The sequence below is a fragment of the Diabrotica virgifera genome, chromosome 6 (assembly GCF_917563875.1).
Source record: "Diabrotica virgifera virgifera chromosome 6, PGI_DIABVI_V3a".
In the NCBI taxonomy this organism is placed as follows: domain Eukaryota; kingdom Metazoa; phylum Arthropoda; class Insecta; order Coleoptera; family Chrysomelidae; genus Diabrotica; species Diabrotica virgifera.
Window position 1 is genome coordinate 255651177 of NC_065448.1, and position 22072 is coordinate 255673248.

At 33.7% G+C, this 22072-nt stretch overlaps 1 protein-coding gene across 2 annotated transcripts in view; it reads left to right on the forward strand.

Moving 5' to 3' along the window:
- The first annotated feature begins 212 nt into the window (after positions 1 to 212).
- LOC114331535 (elongation factor 1-gamma) overlaps positions 213 to 22072 on the forward strand; it is a 38116-nt gene continuing 16256 nt past the window's right edge. The window contains exons 1-6 of one of the 2 annotated variants that reach the window (XM_028281129.2): positions 213 to 561; positions 677 to 826; positions 954 to 1169; positions 8874 to 9174; positions 14254 to 14319; positions 14974 to 15130. In XM_028281129.2, the coding sequence (XP_028136930.1) occupies positions 550 to 561; positions 677 to 826; positions 954 to 1169; positions 8874 to 9174; positions 14254 to 14319; positions 14974 to 15130 (902 nt within the window). In that variant the 5' untranslated portion in view covers positions 213 to 549. The remainder of the gene's footprint in view (positions 562 to 676; positions 827 to 953; positions 1170 to 8873; positions 9175 to 14253; positions 14320 to 14973; positions 15131 to 22072) is intronic. The other variant, XM_028281130.2, reaches the window with a different exon arrangement.

Sequence of the window (22072 nt, forward strand, 5' to 3'; positions counted from 1 at the left end):
CTTTGCCCATCCAGCTAGTGTTAGTTCAGCACGCTAGTAACAGCTGTCGAACCATTGCTAGTTCAACACGCTAGCAACGACTGATTACTGATTTTCTCATTCTCCTGGCTTGCCTTAAATATGCTCTCGCTGCCACTACTCCTTCGATTTCCCCCAGCGGTGCTATACTCCTACGGTTGCCTCTGGTCGACCGGCCCATCGCTCGCTCTGACATGTCTGACATCATATTGTTACAAGTTTTAATTCTATTTTATTAATAAACTTATACCTAATATTTTAAGCATATAATTTGTGTGCTATATTTTGTAACACTGAGACACACTGAGATAAATAATACTGATAATGATAATACTTTGTTTTTAATACATACTGTCATACTGTGTAAATACCACTAAAATGCCACTAAATACCATCTAAAATTCTCGTGGATGGTTATCTCATATGTGGAAGACCCGAATTGTATCAGGTATAAAACAGAAGAATATTGTAACTTGGAACTTGAATAATGCTGTCCTTTTCTTTCTTTAGCTAGTTTTGAGTGTAGTGAGAATGGCTGCCGGAGTAAGTTTTAATTTATATTTACAATATCCTGCTATTCTGAATCCATCCTTCACTTTTATAATTATAAATATGTCGTACTTGGGATATTTTAAATATTTCAATGTTTATTTTTTAGACTCTTTACACTTATCCCGAAAATTTCCGGGCCGCAAAAACTCTGATTGCCGCACAATATGCCAAGGCAAACGTCAAAGTAGCACCCAATTTTGTTTTTGGAGAAACTAATAAAACTAAAGAGTTCACCAAGAAATTTCCAAGTGGAAAGGTATGTAAACAAAACTATTTCTAAGTATTTTTTTTAAACATTTTTTCATTGTTTACGTTCGTTAAGTGGACTGTTAAGATATGTAAATTCTATTTTATAGCAATTCTAAATGAATTCCCTTTTTTAGGTTCCTGCTTTTGAATCAAACGATGGCAAGTACCTTCAAGACAGCAACGCCATCGCTTACTATGTTTCCAATGAACAACTAAGAGGAAAAAACGAATATGATAGAGCACAAATTTTGCAATGGATTGGCTTTGCTGAAGGTGAAATTGTTCCAGCAGCATGTGCCTGGGTATTCCCTATCTTGGGAATTGTTAAAAATAACAGTGGTAATGATGAGGTCAGTACTTTTAGCTTTAAGCATCTACTATACTAACTGCGAAGTTGATCGAAGTTCAGTGAGCATGAAAGTGTAGAGAGCTACTTCATGTGACTTTGCTTCACTTCGGTCTACTTCCAATGTGTGTCGGTTTGTGAGACCAAGTCAAAGGACTCTGAAGTTAGTTTCTCCCCGAATACAATTGAGTCTGCGAGTCTTTACCTGTGCGTCATCATTTAAAGCATACGAAGTATAAGTCAAAAATCTATTTCACTCGACAACAACTGACAGAAAGTGGCCACTGTTCAAATTACAAGTTTTATTATAAAATTTGACGTTATCAAATATATAGAATGTCAAATGTAAGTTTTCCTTCAACATTTTTGTGCAGAATTACAGCTACATTTGAAGTAGCTTAATAAATTATTTTATTATTATTGATTAATAAATAAATAAACAATTTATAAAAAAATTTAATAACATTTTATTTTTGTTATTTTATTCACTTTGACGGAAATCTAAACACAACCATTTCTTTACTGTGTGAATGACGTTAGCTTTTTATATTTTAAATATTAATTGCCAAAATATAATTATTTACCTAAAATTTCAAAGCCCAATATAAAATGAGTTGTGAAAACAACTGTTTGTGTAATATAAAGAAACTTCAAAACCCAAAAATTCGACAAAAACCGCAAAAAAATTCAACTGCCTGACAGCCACAAAAGTAAACAAAGCAGAAACGTCAAACAAATTGTGCTTAAAATATGAAAACATACTGAATCGTCTTTTTTTTGTACCTATCTCTTTTCAATGCACTGAGTCTAGATGGTTCATAAAAATAACATGTGTTTTTACTTAATAACAAATGGCAGCTGGTTTGTCATGAGTTTCATGCGTGGAAGAGAATGATGCTAAATAAAAAAAAGTATGTGTTTTATCTCGTCAGGTATTAATGACGCACAGGTAAAGACTCGCGGACTCAACTGTAAATGTATTCCTTGAAGTTGAACGAGTGTGTAGAGATGCACTTCGGACAACTTTCCCTAGTACTTTGTCGAGGAACTTCGCGAGAGTGTAGAGCTCGCTTTAAACAAAAGTGTTTTTACTTTCCATATAGTTGACCTTGACTGTAAACTGAGTAACTCCATTTGTCCAAATTTTACAGGAGACACAAAAAACTCTAAATATGACTAATTTGAATACTACATATCTCGCATTTTAAAAGATAGGATGGTAAAATGGAATATTTTATAGATACACATCACTGACATGTGTATATTGTTTAATAAGTATTTAACAGGTTGACTGCCATGGTGGGCGTACACGCCGTCTACCTAATTCTCCCAATATGCCCGGTGAGCGTGCACTTGACTAATATGTGCTTGGCATATGGGCCTTTTTTTGAAGATATTCTTCTTTAGCGGCGAATCTATTGAGGGTAAAATTTGATTTACCACGTGCATGCGCACACCGACAGTATGGTATTAGTGGTTATACGGGCTCTGATTGGGTGTTGAAATTTTGAAATGATCTGTCAATAATTGTTCAATATGGAGATTATGGTAAACAAAAATATTGTATAATATTAGTTTTTATTGATGTGTGGACAGAAATAAAATAAAATTTATAATTATAGTGAGTTTTTAAATAGTTTTGAAAAGCCGCAGGTACGTAATTTTAAATGTTTCAGTTGGAAATACCTAATAGTTTCAATACCTATCTATTAGGAAAATGTAAACAAAATAATGTAGTTACCTATTAGTAGGCAATGCTTTAATTTACATAATCTGATTACGAACAAACTTTCTAAAAATCTTCATCTCATATATTGTTTTCTTACACTATACTTTGTTGTATTTTATTTCGACAAAAATCAAACTAATGATTTTATTAAATTCATATAAATTTATGGTGTAAACGTTTAGTTTGTGTATATTCCCATATGACGTACACGCGGATGTGGTCTAGTTTGAAATGCCGCGGCATGCCGTCAGCTTTCGTACAGCGCGGTAGAAGTGAAGTGAGTTCGAGCCCCAAGCAAGTTATTATTTTTTTATTTTTTTTTATAGATTTTATGATTGTAAGTACTATATTATTATATAATTTTTGAAGATATTCTTCTTTTTTGAAAGTGGTAGATAAGAAAGTTAGTTTGATTTTTAAATAAAATAAGTACAAATAACCTTTTAAGTATATTTACTTCGTTTAAATTACCTATAATAGAAGAATATCTTCTTTTGTGCGTACAAAGTACACACACATTCTTTTTTTTTATTTATATATGGGCAGTCAACCTGTTATTACTTACGACCAACTTTTTCTTAAAAATATTGATGTTTTGCAGAATTGCGCGGATGTTAATTAAACACCGAGGTACTTCTAGTCAGTTTTATTTTAAAAGAAAACTCAATAATTCTACAAATAACTTAAACATCAAAATCAACATTTATTTTTCTTTGACACTTGTTTTTGCTTACAGTTGACATCTGACACTTATATAACATTGTTTCCAACTACATCATACAATAACAAAAATCCCCTAGATTTGCCGTTGCTTATTTTTACTGGGTATTCAACACCCCCCCTCAACGGTAAATCTCCTAGATCTAAATTAATTTTTTATTCTAAACCTAGCAACTCTCTAAATTTTTTAAACAGAGTTAAACCTAATGGTTTTGTACATATGTCAGCCTGTTGGTCACTTGTATTAAGATATTTTAATACAACAATATTTTCCTTAATTTTATCTCGTACAAAATGAAATCTAATATCAACATGTTTTAGTCTCTTATGGAATTCCGGATTTCTACTAACCCTTATAGCGCTTTGATTGTCTGCATGAATTAGAACCGCTACATAATCAGGTTTTATTTTTAAATCATACATTAAGTATCTTAGCCAACATGCTTCACTCACACATACACTTAGTGCAACATATTCAGCTTCAGTAGAGGACAAACTGACTGTAGACTGTTTCCGTGATGCCCATGACACCGTGCAATTAAAAACTTTGAATACATATCCTGATGTAGATTTTCTATCAGTACGGTCACCTGCCCAATCTGAATCTGAGTACCCTACTATCAAATTTTCCTGTTTATATTTATGTTTATAGTATATCAAACTCATAGTAACTGTGCTTTGAATATATCTCAATACTCTTTTTATTGCTACCCACAAATCGTTACTTGCACATGTTTGATACCTGCTTAATATACCTATAGCTATACACAAATCTGGTCTTGAGCATAACATTGCATACATCAAACATCCTATAGCAACTCTACATCTCTTTTCTATCTCTATGCTCTCAGATTTTTTTCGTTTGAGAAAATCGTGGTGAAAATTATTATCCATTGGTGTTGTTGATGGTTTGCAGCTTGACATGTCAAATTTCTTCAAAACATTTTTTAAGTAAACAGTTTGATTAATTTTTATTTTGCCTTCAGACAAATTTTGAGTTATGCACATACCCAAAAAATGTTTTATTTGACCCAAGTCGTTCATTTTGAAGTTTTTGTTTAAAATGTATTTTATTTTCTCAACTTCTTGATCATTTGTACCTGCCAACAGCAAATCATCAACATACAGCAAAATGTATATCCTACCTTTTTCATTTACTTTAATATAAAGACAATATTCATATTCAGATCTTGAAAAACTCAAATTTTGCATCAAATTATGAAATTTGTCATTCCAATTTTTAGGTGAACTTTTCAAACCATATAAGGATTTTCTTAATTTGCAAATAGTGCCCTCTTTTTCTTTAAATCCCTTTGGGAGTGAAATAAAAACATTTTCTTTAATATCCCCATTTAGAAATGCACTACAAACATCTACTTGATGAATTTTCATATCAAAAGTATTACACATGGCTAAGAAAATCCTTATTGATGGTAATTTTGCTACTGGACTATAAATATCATTAAAAAACATACCAATTTGTTGAAAACCTCTAGCTACCAAACGAGCTTTATATTTCACTACTTTACCATTTTCATTTTTCTTTTTCTTGAACACCCACTTGCACTCAATGACTTTTTGACCATCACTACTTTGCACAAACTCCCATGTTTCATTTTCTAGCAACGCATTTATTTCTGATTGCATAGCTTTCTTCCAATTTTTACACTCACTACTGGCCACTGCATCATCATACGTCTGGGGTTCTTCATCATCACTAAAAGTCAACAAACTCATTTCGTCATCATCCAGAACATAATCATCATATCTTGAGGGTCTTTTTATATGTCTTCTCAGGTCATATCCATGCTCCTGCTCTATTTCATTCACATCTTCAATACTGCTATCAGTTTCGAGGTCACTCTCACTGCTTTCTTCTCTATTATTTTGAGGTTCTTCTGCTTCACTGTCATCTTCTTCTGACTTTATCTCCTCACATATCATCTGTATGTTTTTATTCATGTCTGTCTCCCCATTTTTTATTTCTATGGTTTTCTCGGGCAAAAATATGACATCTCGATGAATTTCAACTTTATTTTTGTCTGGGACAAATATTTTGTAACCTTTTACATCCTCACTGTAGCCAATAAAGAAACCAAACATATTTTTTGCATCCCATTTTAATCTCTTCTCTTTTGGGACATGCACTGATACTCTAGAACCAAAACTCTTGAGTGTAGAAATATTATTGACTTTCTTTTTGTACCATAATTCATAAGGTGTCACATTTTTTATGCTACTAGGGCCTGTTCGGTTTAAAACATACACTGCTGTATGTATGGCCTCTGCCCACAAGTTTTTATTCAACTTTTGCCCTTGTATCATAGTTCGGGCTGATTCAACTAGGGTTCTATTTTCCCTCTCAGCCCTACCGTTCTGCTGAGGCGTATACACTACTGATCTCTGATGTTTTATGCCTTGATAGTCAAGCATCTCCTTTATTTCTTGGTTCATAAACTCTAAACCGTTATCTGATCGTAAATTTTTCATCTTGCAGCCTGTCTCTCTCTCGGCTAATGATATAAAATTTTTAAGGTGTTTCTTAACTTCTGATTTATTTTTTATGAAATACGCGTACCTATAATTTGTATAGTCATCCTTTAACAACAGGAAATACCTATTTCCCCCTAAAGACTCTTCTTCCATAGGGCCACATACGTCTGTATGCACTAATTGTAATGGCTCACTTGCTCTTGATTCACTTAACTTGAATGGTATTCTGTGTTGTTTACCTGTTAAACACTGTTCACACACGAATTTTTCGTCTATAAAATCAATGTTATTTTGCCTTAAAAAGTTTCTCACATATGTAGTATTTTGATGTGCTAGTCTGCAGTGCCAAACTCTCAAACTTTCTGTTGTTTTTGCAGAATTACACTCTGATAAAAATACATCTACTAAACAGCTGTTTTCTTGAACTTGACCGTCAGACAAGTTTTCGTTAGGGGTGCGTTCCGAAATTAAAATATTTGCAAAGGTTTCAGTGTTTTGTTCTTGTGAGAATAACATTTTGTATAATTTGTTATCCCGTGTTGCCAATGCTCTTATTTCTCCTTTGTCATTATAAAATTCACATTTTTCATTGTTTGAAAACATCTTATAACCTTTATCTAAGGCACATCCAGCTGAGAATAAATTAAATTGTAAATCTGGCACAAATAATACATCTGACAGGGTTGACTTTATAAATTTCTTACCATTAAATGCCCATAGAGTTATTTTTCCAATACCTTTAACTGGTAATTTTTCTCCATTTCCGACTTTTACTTGTTTTTTATAGCTTATCTCTATCAATTCTTCAAACAGATCTTGATTCCAGCACATATGTTCGCTAGCTCCTGTGTCCAAGCACCATTCATTTTTATTTTTCTTACTCCCAGTATATACCATGAATGCATTACTGTCAATTTTATTTTCTTCTCTGCTTGTCTGTTGTTTTTCATTTTTATTTTTATTAAACCAACACTCTTGTAAGTTGTGTCCTCGTCTTTTACATTGACTGCATACTTTTATGTCTTTCTGGCTATTATTATCTCTCTCTTTCTTCTTGAAAAAGCAATTTTTCGCAATATGGCCACCTCTGCCACAAAAATGGCACTTTAATCTGGTTTTCTTTTGCCCTTTAAATTTTCTGCTTGTATCACTTTTCATCGCCAATGCTGTGCTGCCCTGTGCTGACTTACTTCTTTCTTCTTCGATAAGTAGTCTTGATGTAAGTTCATCTAGGGTTTGTTTATCAGATGGTACGGATTCCCATGCGGATCGAAAATGCTTATATTCCTCTGGCAATGCCATAAGTATTTTTGTCATGATCATTTTATCGGACAGCTCTTCACTAGCTTGCTTTAGCTTATTTTTTATCTCTTCAAGCTGTGATATGAATGAGGCAACATTTTTACCTGATGAAAACTCCAAGAGAAAAAACTTTTGTTGCATTAAATGAATGCTCACCTCTGACTCTTTGTCGTAGACAGACTTCAACTTTGTCCACATATCTTTCGAGGTCTCACAGGATAAAATGTGTGTCATAGGGCCTTGCTCTATTCTGGTTACTATAAATTCTTGTGCTTTTGAATCACCAGCATCCCATTTCTTTTGGTCATCTCCAGTAGTGCTCGGTCTCACAGACTTTCCTATTACTATGTCATAATAACCACGGCTTTTTAGCACTACCCTTGTTTGAAATTTCCAGGCTACCCAGTTGTCACCACCACTAAGTTTCAACGCAGCCGATGAATTTTCCATTTTTCGGATTTATGTTTTTCTTTTTTTTATGTATATATACTCGAGCTTCTTTTTCACCTTTTTTTCAGCTTTTCTTTTTTTTATTTTCGTTGGCCGCGGCAAACTACCGACACAGGCTCTTCAACACTGACTTTTTTTACTGGCGAAATACTCACGAAACAAGTGATCTGGGCCATAACCTGATGTTTTGCAGAATTGCGTGGATGTTAATTAAACACCGAAGTACTTCTAGTCAGTTTTATTTTAAAAGAAAACTCAATAATTCTACAAATAACTTAAACATCAAAATCAACATTTATTTTTCTTTGACACTTGTTTTTGCTTACAGTTGACATCTGACACTTATATAACATTGTTTCCAACTACATCATACAATAACAAAAATCCCCTAGATTTGCCGTTGCTTATTTTTACTGGGTATTCAACAAATATCACTTTCTAAACAGTGATAGGTCAGTCGTGTGGTATGACAAACTAAGGAGTTACATATTTTCAGTACTAAATTTGGCAGCAAGAGAGATACAGTGTATACGAAGAGGTCCCTATTTACTCATTTAGTAAATATGTGCATGTGCTTCCTTTTTTAAACGATAAGTAGAGACTTTTTCAAACAGATCGCAGTAATAACTCATTTTCAGAGAATTATGGAGTTAAGTAGTTTACAAATTAGGATGTCACTATCAATTTCAATTATTGCATTAGTAGCAGACATGATGTTTTAAAAATTTAACATTTATGATGAAATTTAAATCTGTATTGTTTAAAGTAATGTTTTTTACTTAAACTATAATTTTTATTTGATCTACTGAAATTAAACTCTAAAATTTTATTATACTAAAATAATGTAAACAATGTAAATTTATAGGTTTTTATCGCTAAATCTCTCACCTACACTAGTTTCATTTCTTTTTATCTCACAATTTAATGTGTTTTCCATCTTTTGCGCTATTTTGCCGGTTATTAGCACGCTCATCACTGTATTATTTTCAAACCATTTTAATTTTTTGTTTTTAGACTTTCCAAAGAGCAAAGGAAGACCTTAAATCCTCTTTGTCTATTCTCAACAGCCACTTACTTGCCCACACTTACTTGGTAGGAGAGAGAATCACTCTAGCTGACATTGTAGTTGCCTGCAACCTATTGAATGCCTACAAATATGTACTTGATCCCAACTTTAGAAAATCTTTTGGTAACGTCAATAGATGGTTCAATACACTTATTAACCAGCCACAATTCATAGCTGTACTTGGAGAAGTTAAACTTTGCAGTGCAGTTGCTCAACCTGGAACTTTAACTGCTGCAGCTGCAACACCAGGTAAATATATAGTAAATATGTAATTTATACTAGTAATAGAATACACCGACTTGCAAAAAAAGTAGCCAGCCGATAAATTTCCGAAAATAAAAATTCATTGTAAGTTTTATGAACTGTTTCATATTGTGTCTCAATTTAAATATTTATTGCGATCATGTATGCTTGATTTTGATAGTTTGTAACTTAGTTTTGACGTTTATGTTGTTTTGTTTTCAACTAAGTGAATAGTTAAGATATGGTGATATCCGTTAACCGAAACATCGTTTAATCGAAATGGTTGACAGTTTCAATAATTTCGTCCACAAAAAATAAATTAAAAAAAAACAATAAAATTAAGGAAATTGAAAATATTTAGAGTATTTTTTAACTTAATTTTATATTTTCTTTTGTGTTTTCCTTTGACAACGATGTTTTGCATCTATATATCTCCAATACTATGTAATTTAAAACACCTTTATGCAATGTACTAATTGAAGAGCAACATGGTTTTCTTTCAGGTAGATCAACTTCTACAAATCTTTTACTTTTCACGCAATACATATCTGATGCTTTGGAAAGGAGACTACAGGTGGATGCTATTTATACAGATTTCTCCAAAGCATTTGACACTGTGAATCATAAATTGTTATGTAACAAGCTTAAAGCTATTGGATTTACGGGCAATCTGTATAACTGGTTATGTAGTTACCTAACTAGCAGAACACAACTTGTTAAAATTAAACACTTTCAATCTAGTGAAATTTCCGTAACATCTGGTGTTCCACAAGGAAGCCACTTAGGGCCTTTCCTTTTTAATATAGTTGTTAATGACATTAAATCTCAAATTAACTCTAAATTTCTGCTATTTGCTGATGATTTAAAAATCTATAGAATTATCGAATCTGTCTCAGATTGTGAAAAACTTCAAAATGATATTAACAAAATTATGGCATGGTGCAATTGGAACCAAATGAGCATTAATGTTAGAAAATGTCACTTTATTAGTTTCTTTAGAAGAATTAACAACCTCTTTTATAACTACAAATTACAGTGGAACCCCGATAAGTCGGCCCCCGATAACCCGGACCGATTTTCATCAGATAAACATTTTGATTTTTAATATTTTGTATTTTTCAATTTAATTGTGGCTTATTTCCAATCAAAATAGTTAATTATCAGACAATCCTTTCAACAATAAAAGTGTATGTAATATAATATTTGAGAGATAATGTGTCTAGACTCTCTGTGTCGTGTACTTATGTGTGTAATTTGAACACGAGATTAAAAATTACTCATAGTACACGCCGCAGAAACAACAGCCAGCTGTCTGCAGTATCTATTCCTTTTTATTTCAAACTGTCAGCATTGTTTAGGAAAGACTATTTAAAAAATTCTTTTATAAACAATGGTCTTTAGTATTGTGTGTCTTGTATTGTTTGGGTTTGGTTTTTTTTAGAATTGTAATGAGTAGGTAATATGTACTGTGCATATTTATAAAAATATTTCATCTTATTTCAATTCTAACGGAGTTTATCTGTAAGTATACCGTATTTTATTAATTTTTACCATATTCTCCGGCTATCTCGGATTTTCGATAACCCGGATCGGTCGTGGTCCCGATTAATCCGAGTTATCGAGGTTCCACTGTAGCTGAACAACAACTGAAGGCTGTATCAACTGTAAGAGATCTAGGTGTTCAATTAGATTCCAAACTAAATTTTTGCGCTCATTTTGATTATGTGAATAACCAGGCATTTAAAATGTTAGGCTTCATTATTAGAACTTCTAGATGTTTGCATAACATTAATTCCATCAGACTGATTTATTTTTCCCTAGTTAGATCTGTTCTTGAGTATTGCTCAGTTGTTTGGTCACCCACTTATGAAGTCCATATAGCCAAGCTTGAAAAAGTCCAAAATAAATTCATTAGGTACTTAAGTTTTAAATTACACAAACCTTTAAGTGACCATTCCTACTCAGAAATTAGAAATGAATTAAACTTTCCTAGGCTATCTTCCAGACGGATGTATGCTGATGTTTTGTTTCTTCATAAACTACTGAATTCAAAAATTAATTGCAATGATCTACTGTCTCTAATTGACTTTAATGTTCCCTCTAACTCTTAGAGTTACTAGAACATCCCAAAATTTTGCAATTAAATTTCATCGCTGCAACTTTGGAAGGCATTCTCCGCTGAGTAGAATCATTCTAAATGGAAATAGAATAGACCTTGATTTGTTGCTGTGCGCTTCGGAAAATGTTTGTAGACAGTGTTTAAAAAAAATTTTGTAATCTTATGTGATTTATATTTGTTATTTACTTTGTATTATTTTAATATTTGTTTTTTCTATATATTGGCTGCATCGCCAATTTTTGTCATACTTATTTACTATATCTCTATATTTATTGTATCACTAGATAATTATAATATTTTGTTTATATATTAAATTGGGTGGTATCCCGTTAATAAATAAATAAAATTTGATACAAGAAGAATATAAAAAACAATGTTATTTTTAACCGAAATTCTTGTTATCCAAAACGGTCTTCCCCCCAATTATTTTGGTTAACGGAGGTTTTACTGTATGGTATGTTAAACAGTAAATGGTTAAATTCAATTAGTTACCACTATAAACAGCCCGGATTAACTGATAATAGTATAAAAGGCCCGGTTTCAGGTAAAATTTATTTTAGGCTTTATTATGGGAGTACCGTCTAGTCAGTGTTAATTGCAAAAGACCAACTCTGTCTACCTCGGTGATTTACCTCAAACCATTTACTGTTGAACAAACCATACTTGTTTAATAATTTATATATAATAACTGGACTTAGTAAGTTTTAGTAACCTTATTTCAGTTACGTACTTATAGGTATTCTGCAAACAGAAGTACATATATATGAACTTCTGTTTTCTTATTGCATATAGATATATGTATCGTAAATTGCCTTTGCCGATATTTTTCTCATCGTATGAGCAACAAATCAAGCAGTAATGGCTATTTTTTGTTTTAAAAATGAGAGATGTTGAGTATACAATATGAAACAGTGCAGAAAACTTCTACTAAATTTTTATTTTCAGAAATTTATAGGGTGGCCACTTTTTTTGTGGGTCAGTGTAGCTTAAATGGTAAGTAGGCCCTAGGATGATTTTTTCTGCAGTTATCTTAGGTTTTAACACCTACATTTTTTATCAACAATGATTTTATTGATAAATATTTTGTCTAAGGGGAAAGAGGAAGGAAAGAAAGTTTTCTTTTTCTTCTTGATAACAGGACACAATCATATCTGGGACTCTCCTGGATATTTATACAAATTGTTTTTAAATTCTATTTTGATTTTAACTATATCCATGAAAATAGCTTTTTCGTTTCTCAGTATTTCTGCATCAAAACTGAAGAAAGTTCTGAGGTTTTTTCTTTGCAGAATGTATGCTGCTCACCTCACACTTTAAGGGGAAAGGCGCAAAATGTCGCCTATCAAAATTTTCAATGTGTTTTAAATGTCTTCATCTTTTTCGAATCCTGAGAAAACTAATAAGTATTTTTGAAAAATTAAAACGCAGAATAAAAGATTATGTTATTAACGGGGGCTGAAAGTCACTTAGAATAAATAAAAAGTTCTATTTGAATGAAATATTTGCAATTAATTAAATTTGAATTTTTCAAAAATATTTATTAGTTTTCGCAGGATTCGAAAAAAAAATGAATAACTTTAAAACACATTAAACATTTTGACAGATGACATTTTGCGCCTATGCACTTACATAATTATAGTTGTGACTTCAATGGATTACTAATCAATGTAAAGGTTTGCAATTTTTTATTTTAGTTTTCTTTAACCATTGTTTAAAAAAAATAGTTGGTCAATGCAATGAATAAATTTGTTTGATTCTAATTGAGACAATCACCAGATGTCGCCACCATTTCTGTCAGGGTTGCAATGTCACTTGTAACTATGATAAATCCAAAATGCATAGACACCAAGTTGGATACGACCCTATTCATAACACACCAACTCGCATACACATTAAGAAAAATATAATGTAAATATATGGAAGAATATAATATTTAGAAATTTAATTCATGATGTCATGCTATTACAGTAGACTCGCGATTATCCGAGGTAACTGGGACCGTGACTACCTCGGATACGGAAAAACTCGGTTAACACTGAGTTTGGTTTTATTGATAGAAAAACACATAAATAATCATAACTGTGGATATTTTAATGACAAAACTAATACAGTCATGTCTATAAAAGATAAAAACATTTACTTTATCAATATTACTGTTTAAAAAATTCTTTGATTTTGCATAAGCTTTATTCCTCTTTTTGATTTTGAGGCGGCGATGTGGCACCAAGGTTGGAAGTTGTAACTCACCAGTTATGACTTTTGCTTCGGTTAACCGAGGGGCTCGGATAACCGAGACTCGGATAATCGCGAGTCTACTGTATATGTATAATGTCTAGTAGACTGACGTCATTAATTCAATTTCAAAATATATTCTTCCATATATTTATTTTTCTTAATATATATGCGAGTTGGTGTGTTATGAATACATCTTGGTGTCTACATTTTGGATTTATCATAGTTACACGTGACATTGCAACCCTGACAGAAATGGTGGTGACTGTCTCAATTAAAATCAAATAAATTTATTAATTGCGTTGTACAACTTTTTTAAACAATGATATTACCATTGGGCAGTTAAGGTAAATTGTTTAAAATTTTACTTAATCACTTTTCGTAGTACATCCATGATATTGATATCTGATAATTTTTAAAATGTTTATCAGCTAAATAATTTCATCCTTGGGCTAAAACAATTTTATTATGGGCTATTCCACGAATATACGACTGTCTTGGATTATCGCGACAACGAATATTTTAGTGTGCAACATAAGAAGTGTGAAAGTAAATGTCTCGAATAATTGTTCCAATAAACAACAATGTATTTTGCAATTTACTTCCGTTCTTCATAATTTTCACAGTAAAATATTCGTTGTCGAGATAATCCACAACAGTCGGTATGTTTTTGGAATAGGGTATATCATGTAATTGTATTCAACTTATAAAAAGTTTTCCTTGACATTTACAAGCTGCTCACAACAAAGCTAAACCAAATGGAGATGCTGAAATTGTGGAAAAAACTAATAAGAAAAAAAGTAAGTTGTGTAAGAGTTTTTATTCTGTAGAGTTTTCTGTAGATTGCCATTACAGAGTGCTCTCCCTTCTAGTCTATACTGTACACACATTACACTATGTCTGTGAACCAAGTGGCATCCGCTAAAATATTTGAAAATGCCTTAATCAGTCGGTATCAATCCTGTAATTAATATTAGAGTGGACTTCTACTTCTAATGCATTAAGAACTGTATAACTAGTATTACAGAACTATTCAGAGTAGCAGCATTGAAAATTTGAATCGCTATGATGGTTTGTATGGCATGTAAAAATCACCTCTATAAATGATTATGCTTGATATCTTTCATTGACGTGTAAGTTTTGGTAACTACTCTCTCAAAGGCAAATGTTACCTTTTATGGGACTATTTGTAACTCAGAGAGTTACATTATTATTGATACTTCCAATCACTCTGCACTATCAATGTTTAGAGGGTATTTCAATATCAAAACATCTTTTTTAATATCGATGGGTTTTTAACAAAACATTGTAAGCAACAAGACGCACATTTTTCAGGAGACTTTTTCTTCTAATAACTTTTTGGCTAATATAATTAAAATTTCGTCTTCTGAAAAATGTGCATTATAGCGTAACAGTTAATTAAAATTTATTTAATTATTATATTCCCATTACAGGTAAAGGTAAGAAGAAGGAAGAAAAGAAACAAGAGAAGAAGCCACAAACACCTAAAGAAAAGAAGGAAAAGGAACAGCCAGAAGAATTAGATGCTGCAGAAGCCGCTCTTGCTGAAGAACCCAAGAGTAAGGACCCTTTTTCTGAACTACCTAAAGGGTGAGTATATACAATATTAACTAGAGAAATTACTTTTTGGAAATAACTCAGTGACCAATACTAAACTATATTAGCCTATATGTCATCTCAGCACTATTTATTTTATTTAGCGTATGGCTTAAGTATATCACAGAATATATTTAGATTTATGCATTATACAATGCATCACAAACAGATGTCCAATTTTTTTATATATTCGATTGACCCTTCGGTTGCCATTACAAAGTCTATAGGGTCGCCTGTGTATGCTCTGCGTGGGCAGTCCTGAACAATGTGACTGATCGTCTGTCTTGCAGCGCCGCAGTCACAAGAAGGCGAGGGGAGTTTACCCCATCTGTGGAGGGAGTCGGCGCATCTTCCACAGTTTGTTCGAATTCGATTAAGGGCTGCCCAAATCTTACGGGGACGTTCAAATTCGCCAGGTTTCCCTATGATGTCCGGTAGACTATGGTAATGCGGATCTGTCCTACTTTCCCAATCTTCTCTCCATCGGGTATTTAAGTCAAAGTTGGATTGCTGCAGCGCTTGAGCAGATTGTAGAGGGGGTAACCTGGATCGGAGACGGTTTCCAAGAATATCGGGGATGTCGTTGTGGACTAGAAGCTGGCGACTGTCCATTATTTTGTTATATTCTTTAACCAATGCATGTTCGCGGCGTAGGTTGGGTGGTGCTATATTACTAAGGGTAGGTAGCCACATTGTAGGGGTGGGCTTAATTGTGCCTGTTATCATACGCATAGTACGGTTTAGTTGGGTGTCGACCAGGTGGGTATGCCTGCTATTTAGCCACACTGGAGCACAGTATTCTGCCACCGGATATATCAGGCCAAGAGCAGAGGATCTTAATGTTGATGCTGTGGACCCCCATGTAGTGCCGCAGAGTTTCTGTATTATATTGTTGCGTGTTTTCAATTTTGCTGCTGTTTTCGTCAGGTGTTCTCTGAATGTGAGCGTTCTGTCTAGAGTAACCCCAAGGTATTTCGGGTATTTATTGTGTTTTAACAGCTTGTTATTAAAATACACTCGCAATTCTCTGTTTGCCAACTTGTTGTTTAGATGAAAAGCTGATACTTCAGTTTTTGTAGTACTTGGCTGTAGTCTCCATTTCTTAAGGTATTCGCTGAGGATGGATAAGTCATTCGTGAGAGTGATTTCTGTAGTTTCTAAAGATTGGTGGCTTGTTGCAAGGGTCCAGTCGTCAGCATATCCAAACTTCCGAGATTCGGTTTCAGGCATGTCAGCAATATAGAGGCTGAAAAGTAAAGGGGCAAGGACAGAACCCTGTGGAAGACCATTGTTAAGTTTCATCTGTCTACTCGTCTCCTTTCCCATTATAACCTGGAAGGCTCTGTTGGTCAGCATGTTGTCAATGAGGTTAATTATCTTTCTGCAGGGGATAATGCGGGCCAGTTTATATATTAATCCCTGTCTCCAAACAGTATCATATGCTGCTGTTAGATCTATAAATACTGTTGCTGTCTTTTGTTTCTTTTGAAAACTAGCTTCTATAAAAGTTGTTAATGACAGCACTTGGTCCGTACAGCTTCGATGAGGGCGGAAGCCAGCTTGTTCAATGGGGACATTTTCTAGTATCCTGTGACTAATTCTGTTGAGGAGAAGCTTTTCTAATAGTTTATATACCATGCTGAGTAGAGCTATGGGGCGGTAGTTTTCTGGCTTATCGTTTGATTTGCCCGGTTTCGGAATTGCAATTATCTTTGTTCGCTTAAGTGAGAAAGGAATGTTACCTGACTGAAGTATATCATTAAAGAACATTGCAAGCCACTGTTTCGTGTATGCACCACTGTGTATCAAGAACTCTGGATGGATACCATCAAAGCCAGGTGCTTTACCTGATTTCATTTCTTTCAGCGCATGTGTGATTTCAGAAATAAGTATTCTTGCTGAATATTCGGAGTTCGTTCTGTTCATTTGTTTTAATGCCCTTAAGTCTCTTTTCACGTTGGTAGTATGTGTTCGATCTCGTGGAGCTCTGGATAGAGATACTATATGGGAGGCAACCTTGTTAGGAGACATTTTAGACTCTCTGGATTCCAGCTGGTTAGCTCCTCCAATTTTCCGCAACAAGGACCATGCCTGCCGGCTTGATTTTTTGAAGTCAAGGTTTTCGACAGTCTTTATCCATTTTTGGCGTCTAGCTGTATCGATGTTGTGTAAAAGCTCATCGGCTATTTCTCGGTCACCACTTTCGAGAAACTTCGTGTATAAGTCTTCGCATGTTTCAGTCCATCCAGGCACATATTCTTTGCGATACCCCCTAGGGATGGTTTTCTTGGCAGTGCTTATTACTGCGCCCACAAACCTCTCATAATGTTTGCTGGTTGGAGGGACCCAGCTCAAGGTTCGGTCTAGTTGTTCAGAGAACTTCTTCCAGTTTGCATTTCTAAGATTCCACCTGGGTCGAGGATATGATCTAATTATTGGAATTGATATTCCGATGGTGATAAGCACCGGACGATGTTGAGTATGTGGGAAGTCTGCAAGGACACTTCTCGCAGTTGTTAGTGGTCTGTCATTGGTATCTTTTGAGACAAAACATAGGTCTGGGTTATATTCTTTTCTCCATGCAGCTGATTTAAATGTTCCTCTGTCTTTGGCATCAAAAACTAGGTATGTGTTTTGCTCTTCGGACCATTCTACTAGTGCCTCCCCATTTTCATCATTCGTGGTGTACTTCCACATTTCGTGGTGGCTGTTGAAGTCGCCGATGTATATAGTAGGATGTGGATGAGTCTTTAGCACTTCTGGGTTCCATGTAGTGGCTGGAGGTTTGTATATGTTAACTACGGTAATATCTCCAATCTTGGTGACTACTTCATGTATATTATTTTCACTGGAAGCAGAAAGTAGGAAACCATTTTCTATATTGCAGCGAATGTAGGTTGCGACGCCGTAATGTTTATCATAGGTGGCTCCCAGTAAATCGTAGCCAGGTATCTTTCCCCTTAAATCAAGCTGGACTTTGTCTTCAGTATGGGTCTCTTGTATGGCAACCAGGTCAATGTCGTTATCGTGTAGGAGTTTTTGCAACACTTGGCATTTTGCCTGGCTTATGCCCTCGATGTTAAGGTGACAGACTCGGATACACGGTCCGAGATCTCTAGTCAGTTGGTTCTGAGAAGAACCTTTATTTGTTCCCATCGTATGTTTACGTATAGATAAGATTTCTGTTTGTGATCTGTGATGTTGGCAGGATATTGTTTTAGTTTTTCGTTCGTCTGCCGCCAAATTTTTGCTAGTTCATTTAGCGTTACCCAGGGTGCACCACATGGCGGCGAACTAGCATTACACCCCGACTGTCTAACCTGACTTACCCAGCACTGTCTAAGATGGATGAGTGTTTTATCAAACTTTGTATTAGTTAAGCCATACAATTGAACATCTTTTTTGTGTCCTTTTTTTTAACACGTTGATGGACACTGCATTAAATATATAAGCTGCATTAATGGAAATTAGACGTCTGTAGACATTGTTGTCCGTCAACATATTAATGACCATTTGAATACGTATTTTTACTTTTCTTAACACCTTGGCTGCATTTGATATATTTATAAACTTAAGTTGAGTGACTTAACGAGGCATATTATATGTCCTGTAGTGAACCTTTGCCATTGTGTGTTAAGACACAGTCGATGCAGTCAACTGTTAGTGTAATACAAGGTATATTTGGCTTTGTGGTAAGGACGGTGGCTTTGTAATACAAAAGCGTCCTGCTTGTAAATGCTTTATACACTTCTAAAGTACTTTTCTTTTGAATTCATTCATTCATTCATTCATTTTTTAATCAATAAATCACTGGTGTTATGATCTTCACGTACATGACTGCATATTATGCAGACACTTATAAAAGAACATCAGTGTTTGAAGATGAGGATGTGTCCGTGAATGTGTTAAAAAACCTGGACATTCTTTGCTTTTTGCCATTCAGGACTATCCATTGACAACTGTTACCAGCTTGTCACACCAATTTTCCTTGCATCCTCATCACTAGTAATATTTAGTTCATCTTCACTATCGGTATTATTACTTGTCTTGTTAACTCTTTCGTTCACTGTGTCCTCAATTGAGGACAACCTATTTTATAATTTTTTGTATGTAGCTCCAAGTGTTTTTACCCTTGTAAGTCCCCGATTATATACATCCTATTCTGTCCAATGAGTACTTGTTCTGTCATCTAACAGGTTTTGAACATAATTAATTTTTTTAAATATAGGTTTTTATATTTCATGCAACATTTATATGTTGACATGCGACAAATACAATGTTCATCTCTGTATAATTAAAGAAAGAAATTGTTGTGTAAGATACCATCCATTACTTATTGAATAAATACATTTGTTTTTTGACATCTTGTAGTGACCAAACTGTCCATTTTAAAAATGTAAAACTACTATCAAAAATTCGCAAAAATCATTTTTGCTATGTTAATTTCAGATCTGTAGCTTAAGAAATTTAATTCATGAACGAAAGGGTTAATGTCACCGTTCATATTTTCCTCTGAATTATTAATTACTCCTGTTAAAAATCAGATTATTTTTGTTACCCTATATAGCAATATTATCCTCTCTTCTTTCACAGCTTCTTACGATTTTTTCATGGAGTACAAACTTCCTCCATTTCATACCTCCTGTTGTGATATCATATCATGCTTTGGCTCTGTCATTCATCCCAGAGAACGGCAATTCTCGCCATTGGCGCACAACACCCCTACATACAACACTATATACACGAAATTTTCGATTTTCTAAATCTGACTGAATTGAAAAATGGGCCAAATCAAATTATATCTTAAAGTTTAGGTAAAGACTCACCCATCCATATATCAACCATTCATTTTGGCCAAGGGGTGTGGATTTAAGGCCCTCCCCATATAGGGTCTGTTTTTCGTTCTTGTCCCCAAAACTCCCAAAGATGTCGAAAATTTAAGTCCGATCTCTGCAGCTTCTGATAGTATTGATCTGTACCTTTCTAACGCATGTCTAATTTTGAAAATCGGTTATACCATTCAAAAGTTACCGAGCTCAGAAATTTGACTCTATTTCTGACGCATGTCTAATTTTGAAAATCGGTTATACCATTCAAAAGTTACCGAGCTCAGAAATTTGACTCTATTTCTATATAAAAAGGGGAAAATGTTTGTATGTATGTATGTGGAAAAGTTACACCGATCTGAATTTTTTTTCTATGTTTCAAGAGGCGATCATGGTCGATTCAGAACCGGTGTAGTTTGTGACTTTTGACCACCCATAAGGCAGCTATAGGACTGGGTAGGTACAAAACGGCATATTTTTTGGGGGTATGTATCTTAGGATCAAAGAGAGAGGAAACAGCAGATACACCAAATCAGTAGTGTTGAGTTAGCTTTCAAATGATGCCAAGTGGTCAGGATCAGACATAGACACAACTAAACTTTGAAAATATTGGTTTTTCGACAATAATTATTCAAAATTTCAACCTATGGATTGCGCCAATACCTGAGCATTTAAAAGGATTCCAGACGTGTCGTTAACAGTGTATATCTCATATCTGGGAAAATTCGATTTCTTAAGTTATGGGCTTCATACATATGATCAAATCTATTTCCTGTGGGAAAAACAGTTTTTCACACTCAATAATTCCTATGATACCTTCAGTTATCATACTTAACCTTGGATGCATCAGATACTACTCGTCAATACGTTTCAAACACATTTTTAGTGGTCAAAATCGGTTAAGCTGTTTAGAAGTTATTGAGCTCCAAAATCCATTTAACCATTATCACCGAAATGGTTTATATACAGTATTTCTCATGATCATCTTTCAGTGCGTCACAGTTTTTCGATTTCTTTCTAACGCATTAAATTGTATGTGACAGAAAAAAAGGAACGTCAGTGATTACATTTCGTCGGTGACATTTTTATAACATTTATTCTAGTTATTCTAGTCGTCGATAGATGGCGCCATAATAAAAAAATAATTTTTTTTTAATTAGATAATAATATTACAAATATAATCTGTATAATTTATAAGACTATACAAATCAAAGAAAATACCATTTTATAAATGCAAGAAACACATTTGATTTGTTTTTATTTAAAATTGAAAATAAAATGTGACAACTGTCAGATTTAACTAAAATGTCATGTTAGAATAAATGTCATAAATGTGTATTATCACGGACTTATCCTTTTTCCTATCATTTGTTACGCACTGAAAAATGATCATGAAAAGGACAATAGTTGTAGTGATTACGACTCTAAATCAAGTTCATTTGCCGGCCATCCTAATACTTTTTCGTTCAATCTACATATTTCGAATATAAAAAAATCTAGTGTATTATTAGTGTAAAATTATATTGAAAACAAATTATATTCGGATGTCTGGGATATGAACTCGGATTGTCCTATCACAAGATTAGTATCCTAACCACTAGAGCATTTTGGAGATAATGTGACAAAGGCGACCATTTATAACGCTTAACGTGTAATCGAGAAACATTACATTCAACTTCATATGTAGATTTAATTTATAACAAAACTTTATTTAATTTATAACAAAAATAAAATTCTAGTTATATTTTGAGAGATTTTTCCGTATTTGCTAAATTTGAAGTAAAACGCGCCACAAAAGAGCTTCAAAATGCAAACTGTATCAAAGTTATTCTTTTGTGGCGCGTTTTACTTCAAATTTAGCAAATATTATAGAAACATCTTTCAAAATAAAACTCGAATTTTATTTCCTATCCAAATAAAAATACAATTTTGCTCCACGTAATATTCATATCGATCGGCTCTTTTGTCGCTGGGGTATTGTGTGCGCCACTCATTTTTACGGCGTTTAGCGGTTTTTTTAATCTTGTTTATTCTACTCTCCTTGCAGAAGATTTTTAAATGATTTATTGTTAGTGGCTTATAAGGCAATTGATTTGTGAGGCCTCCATCG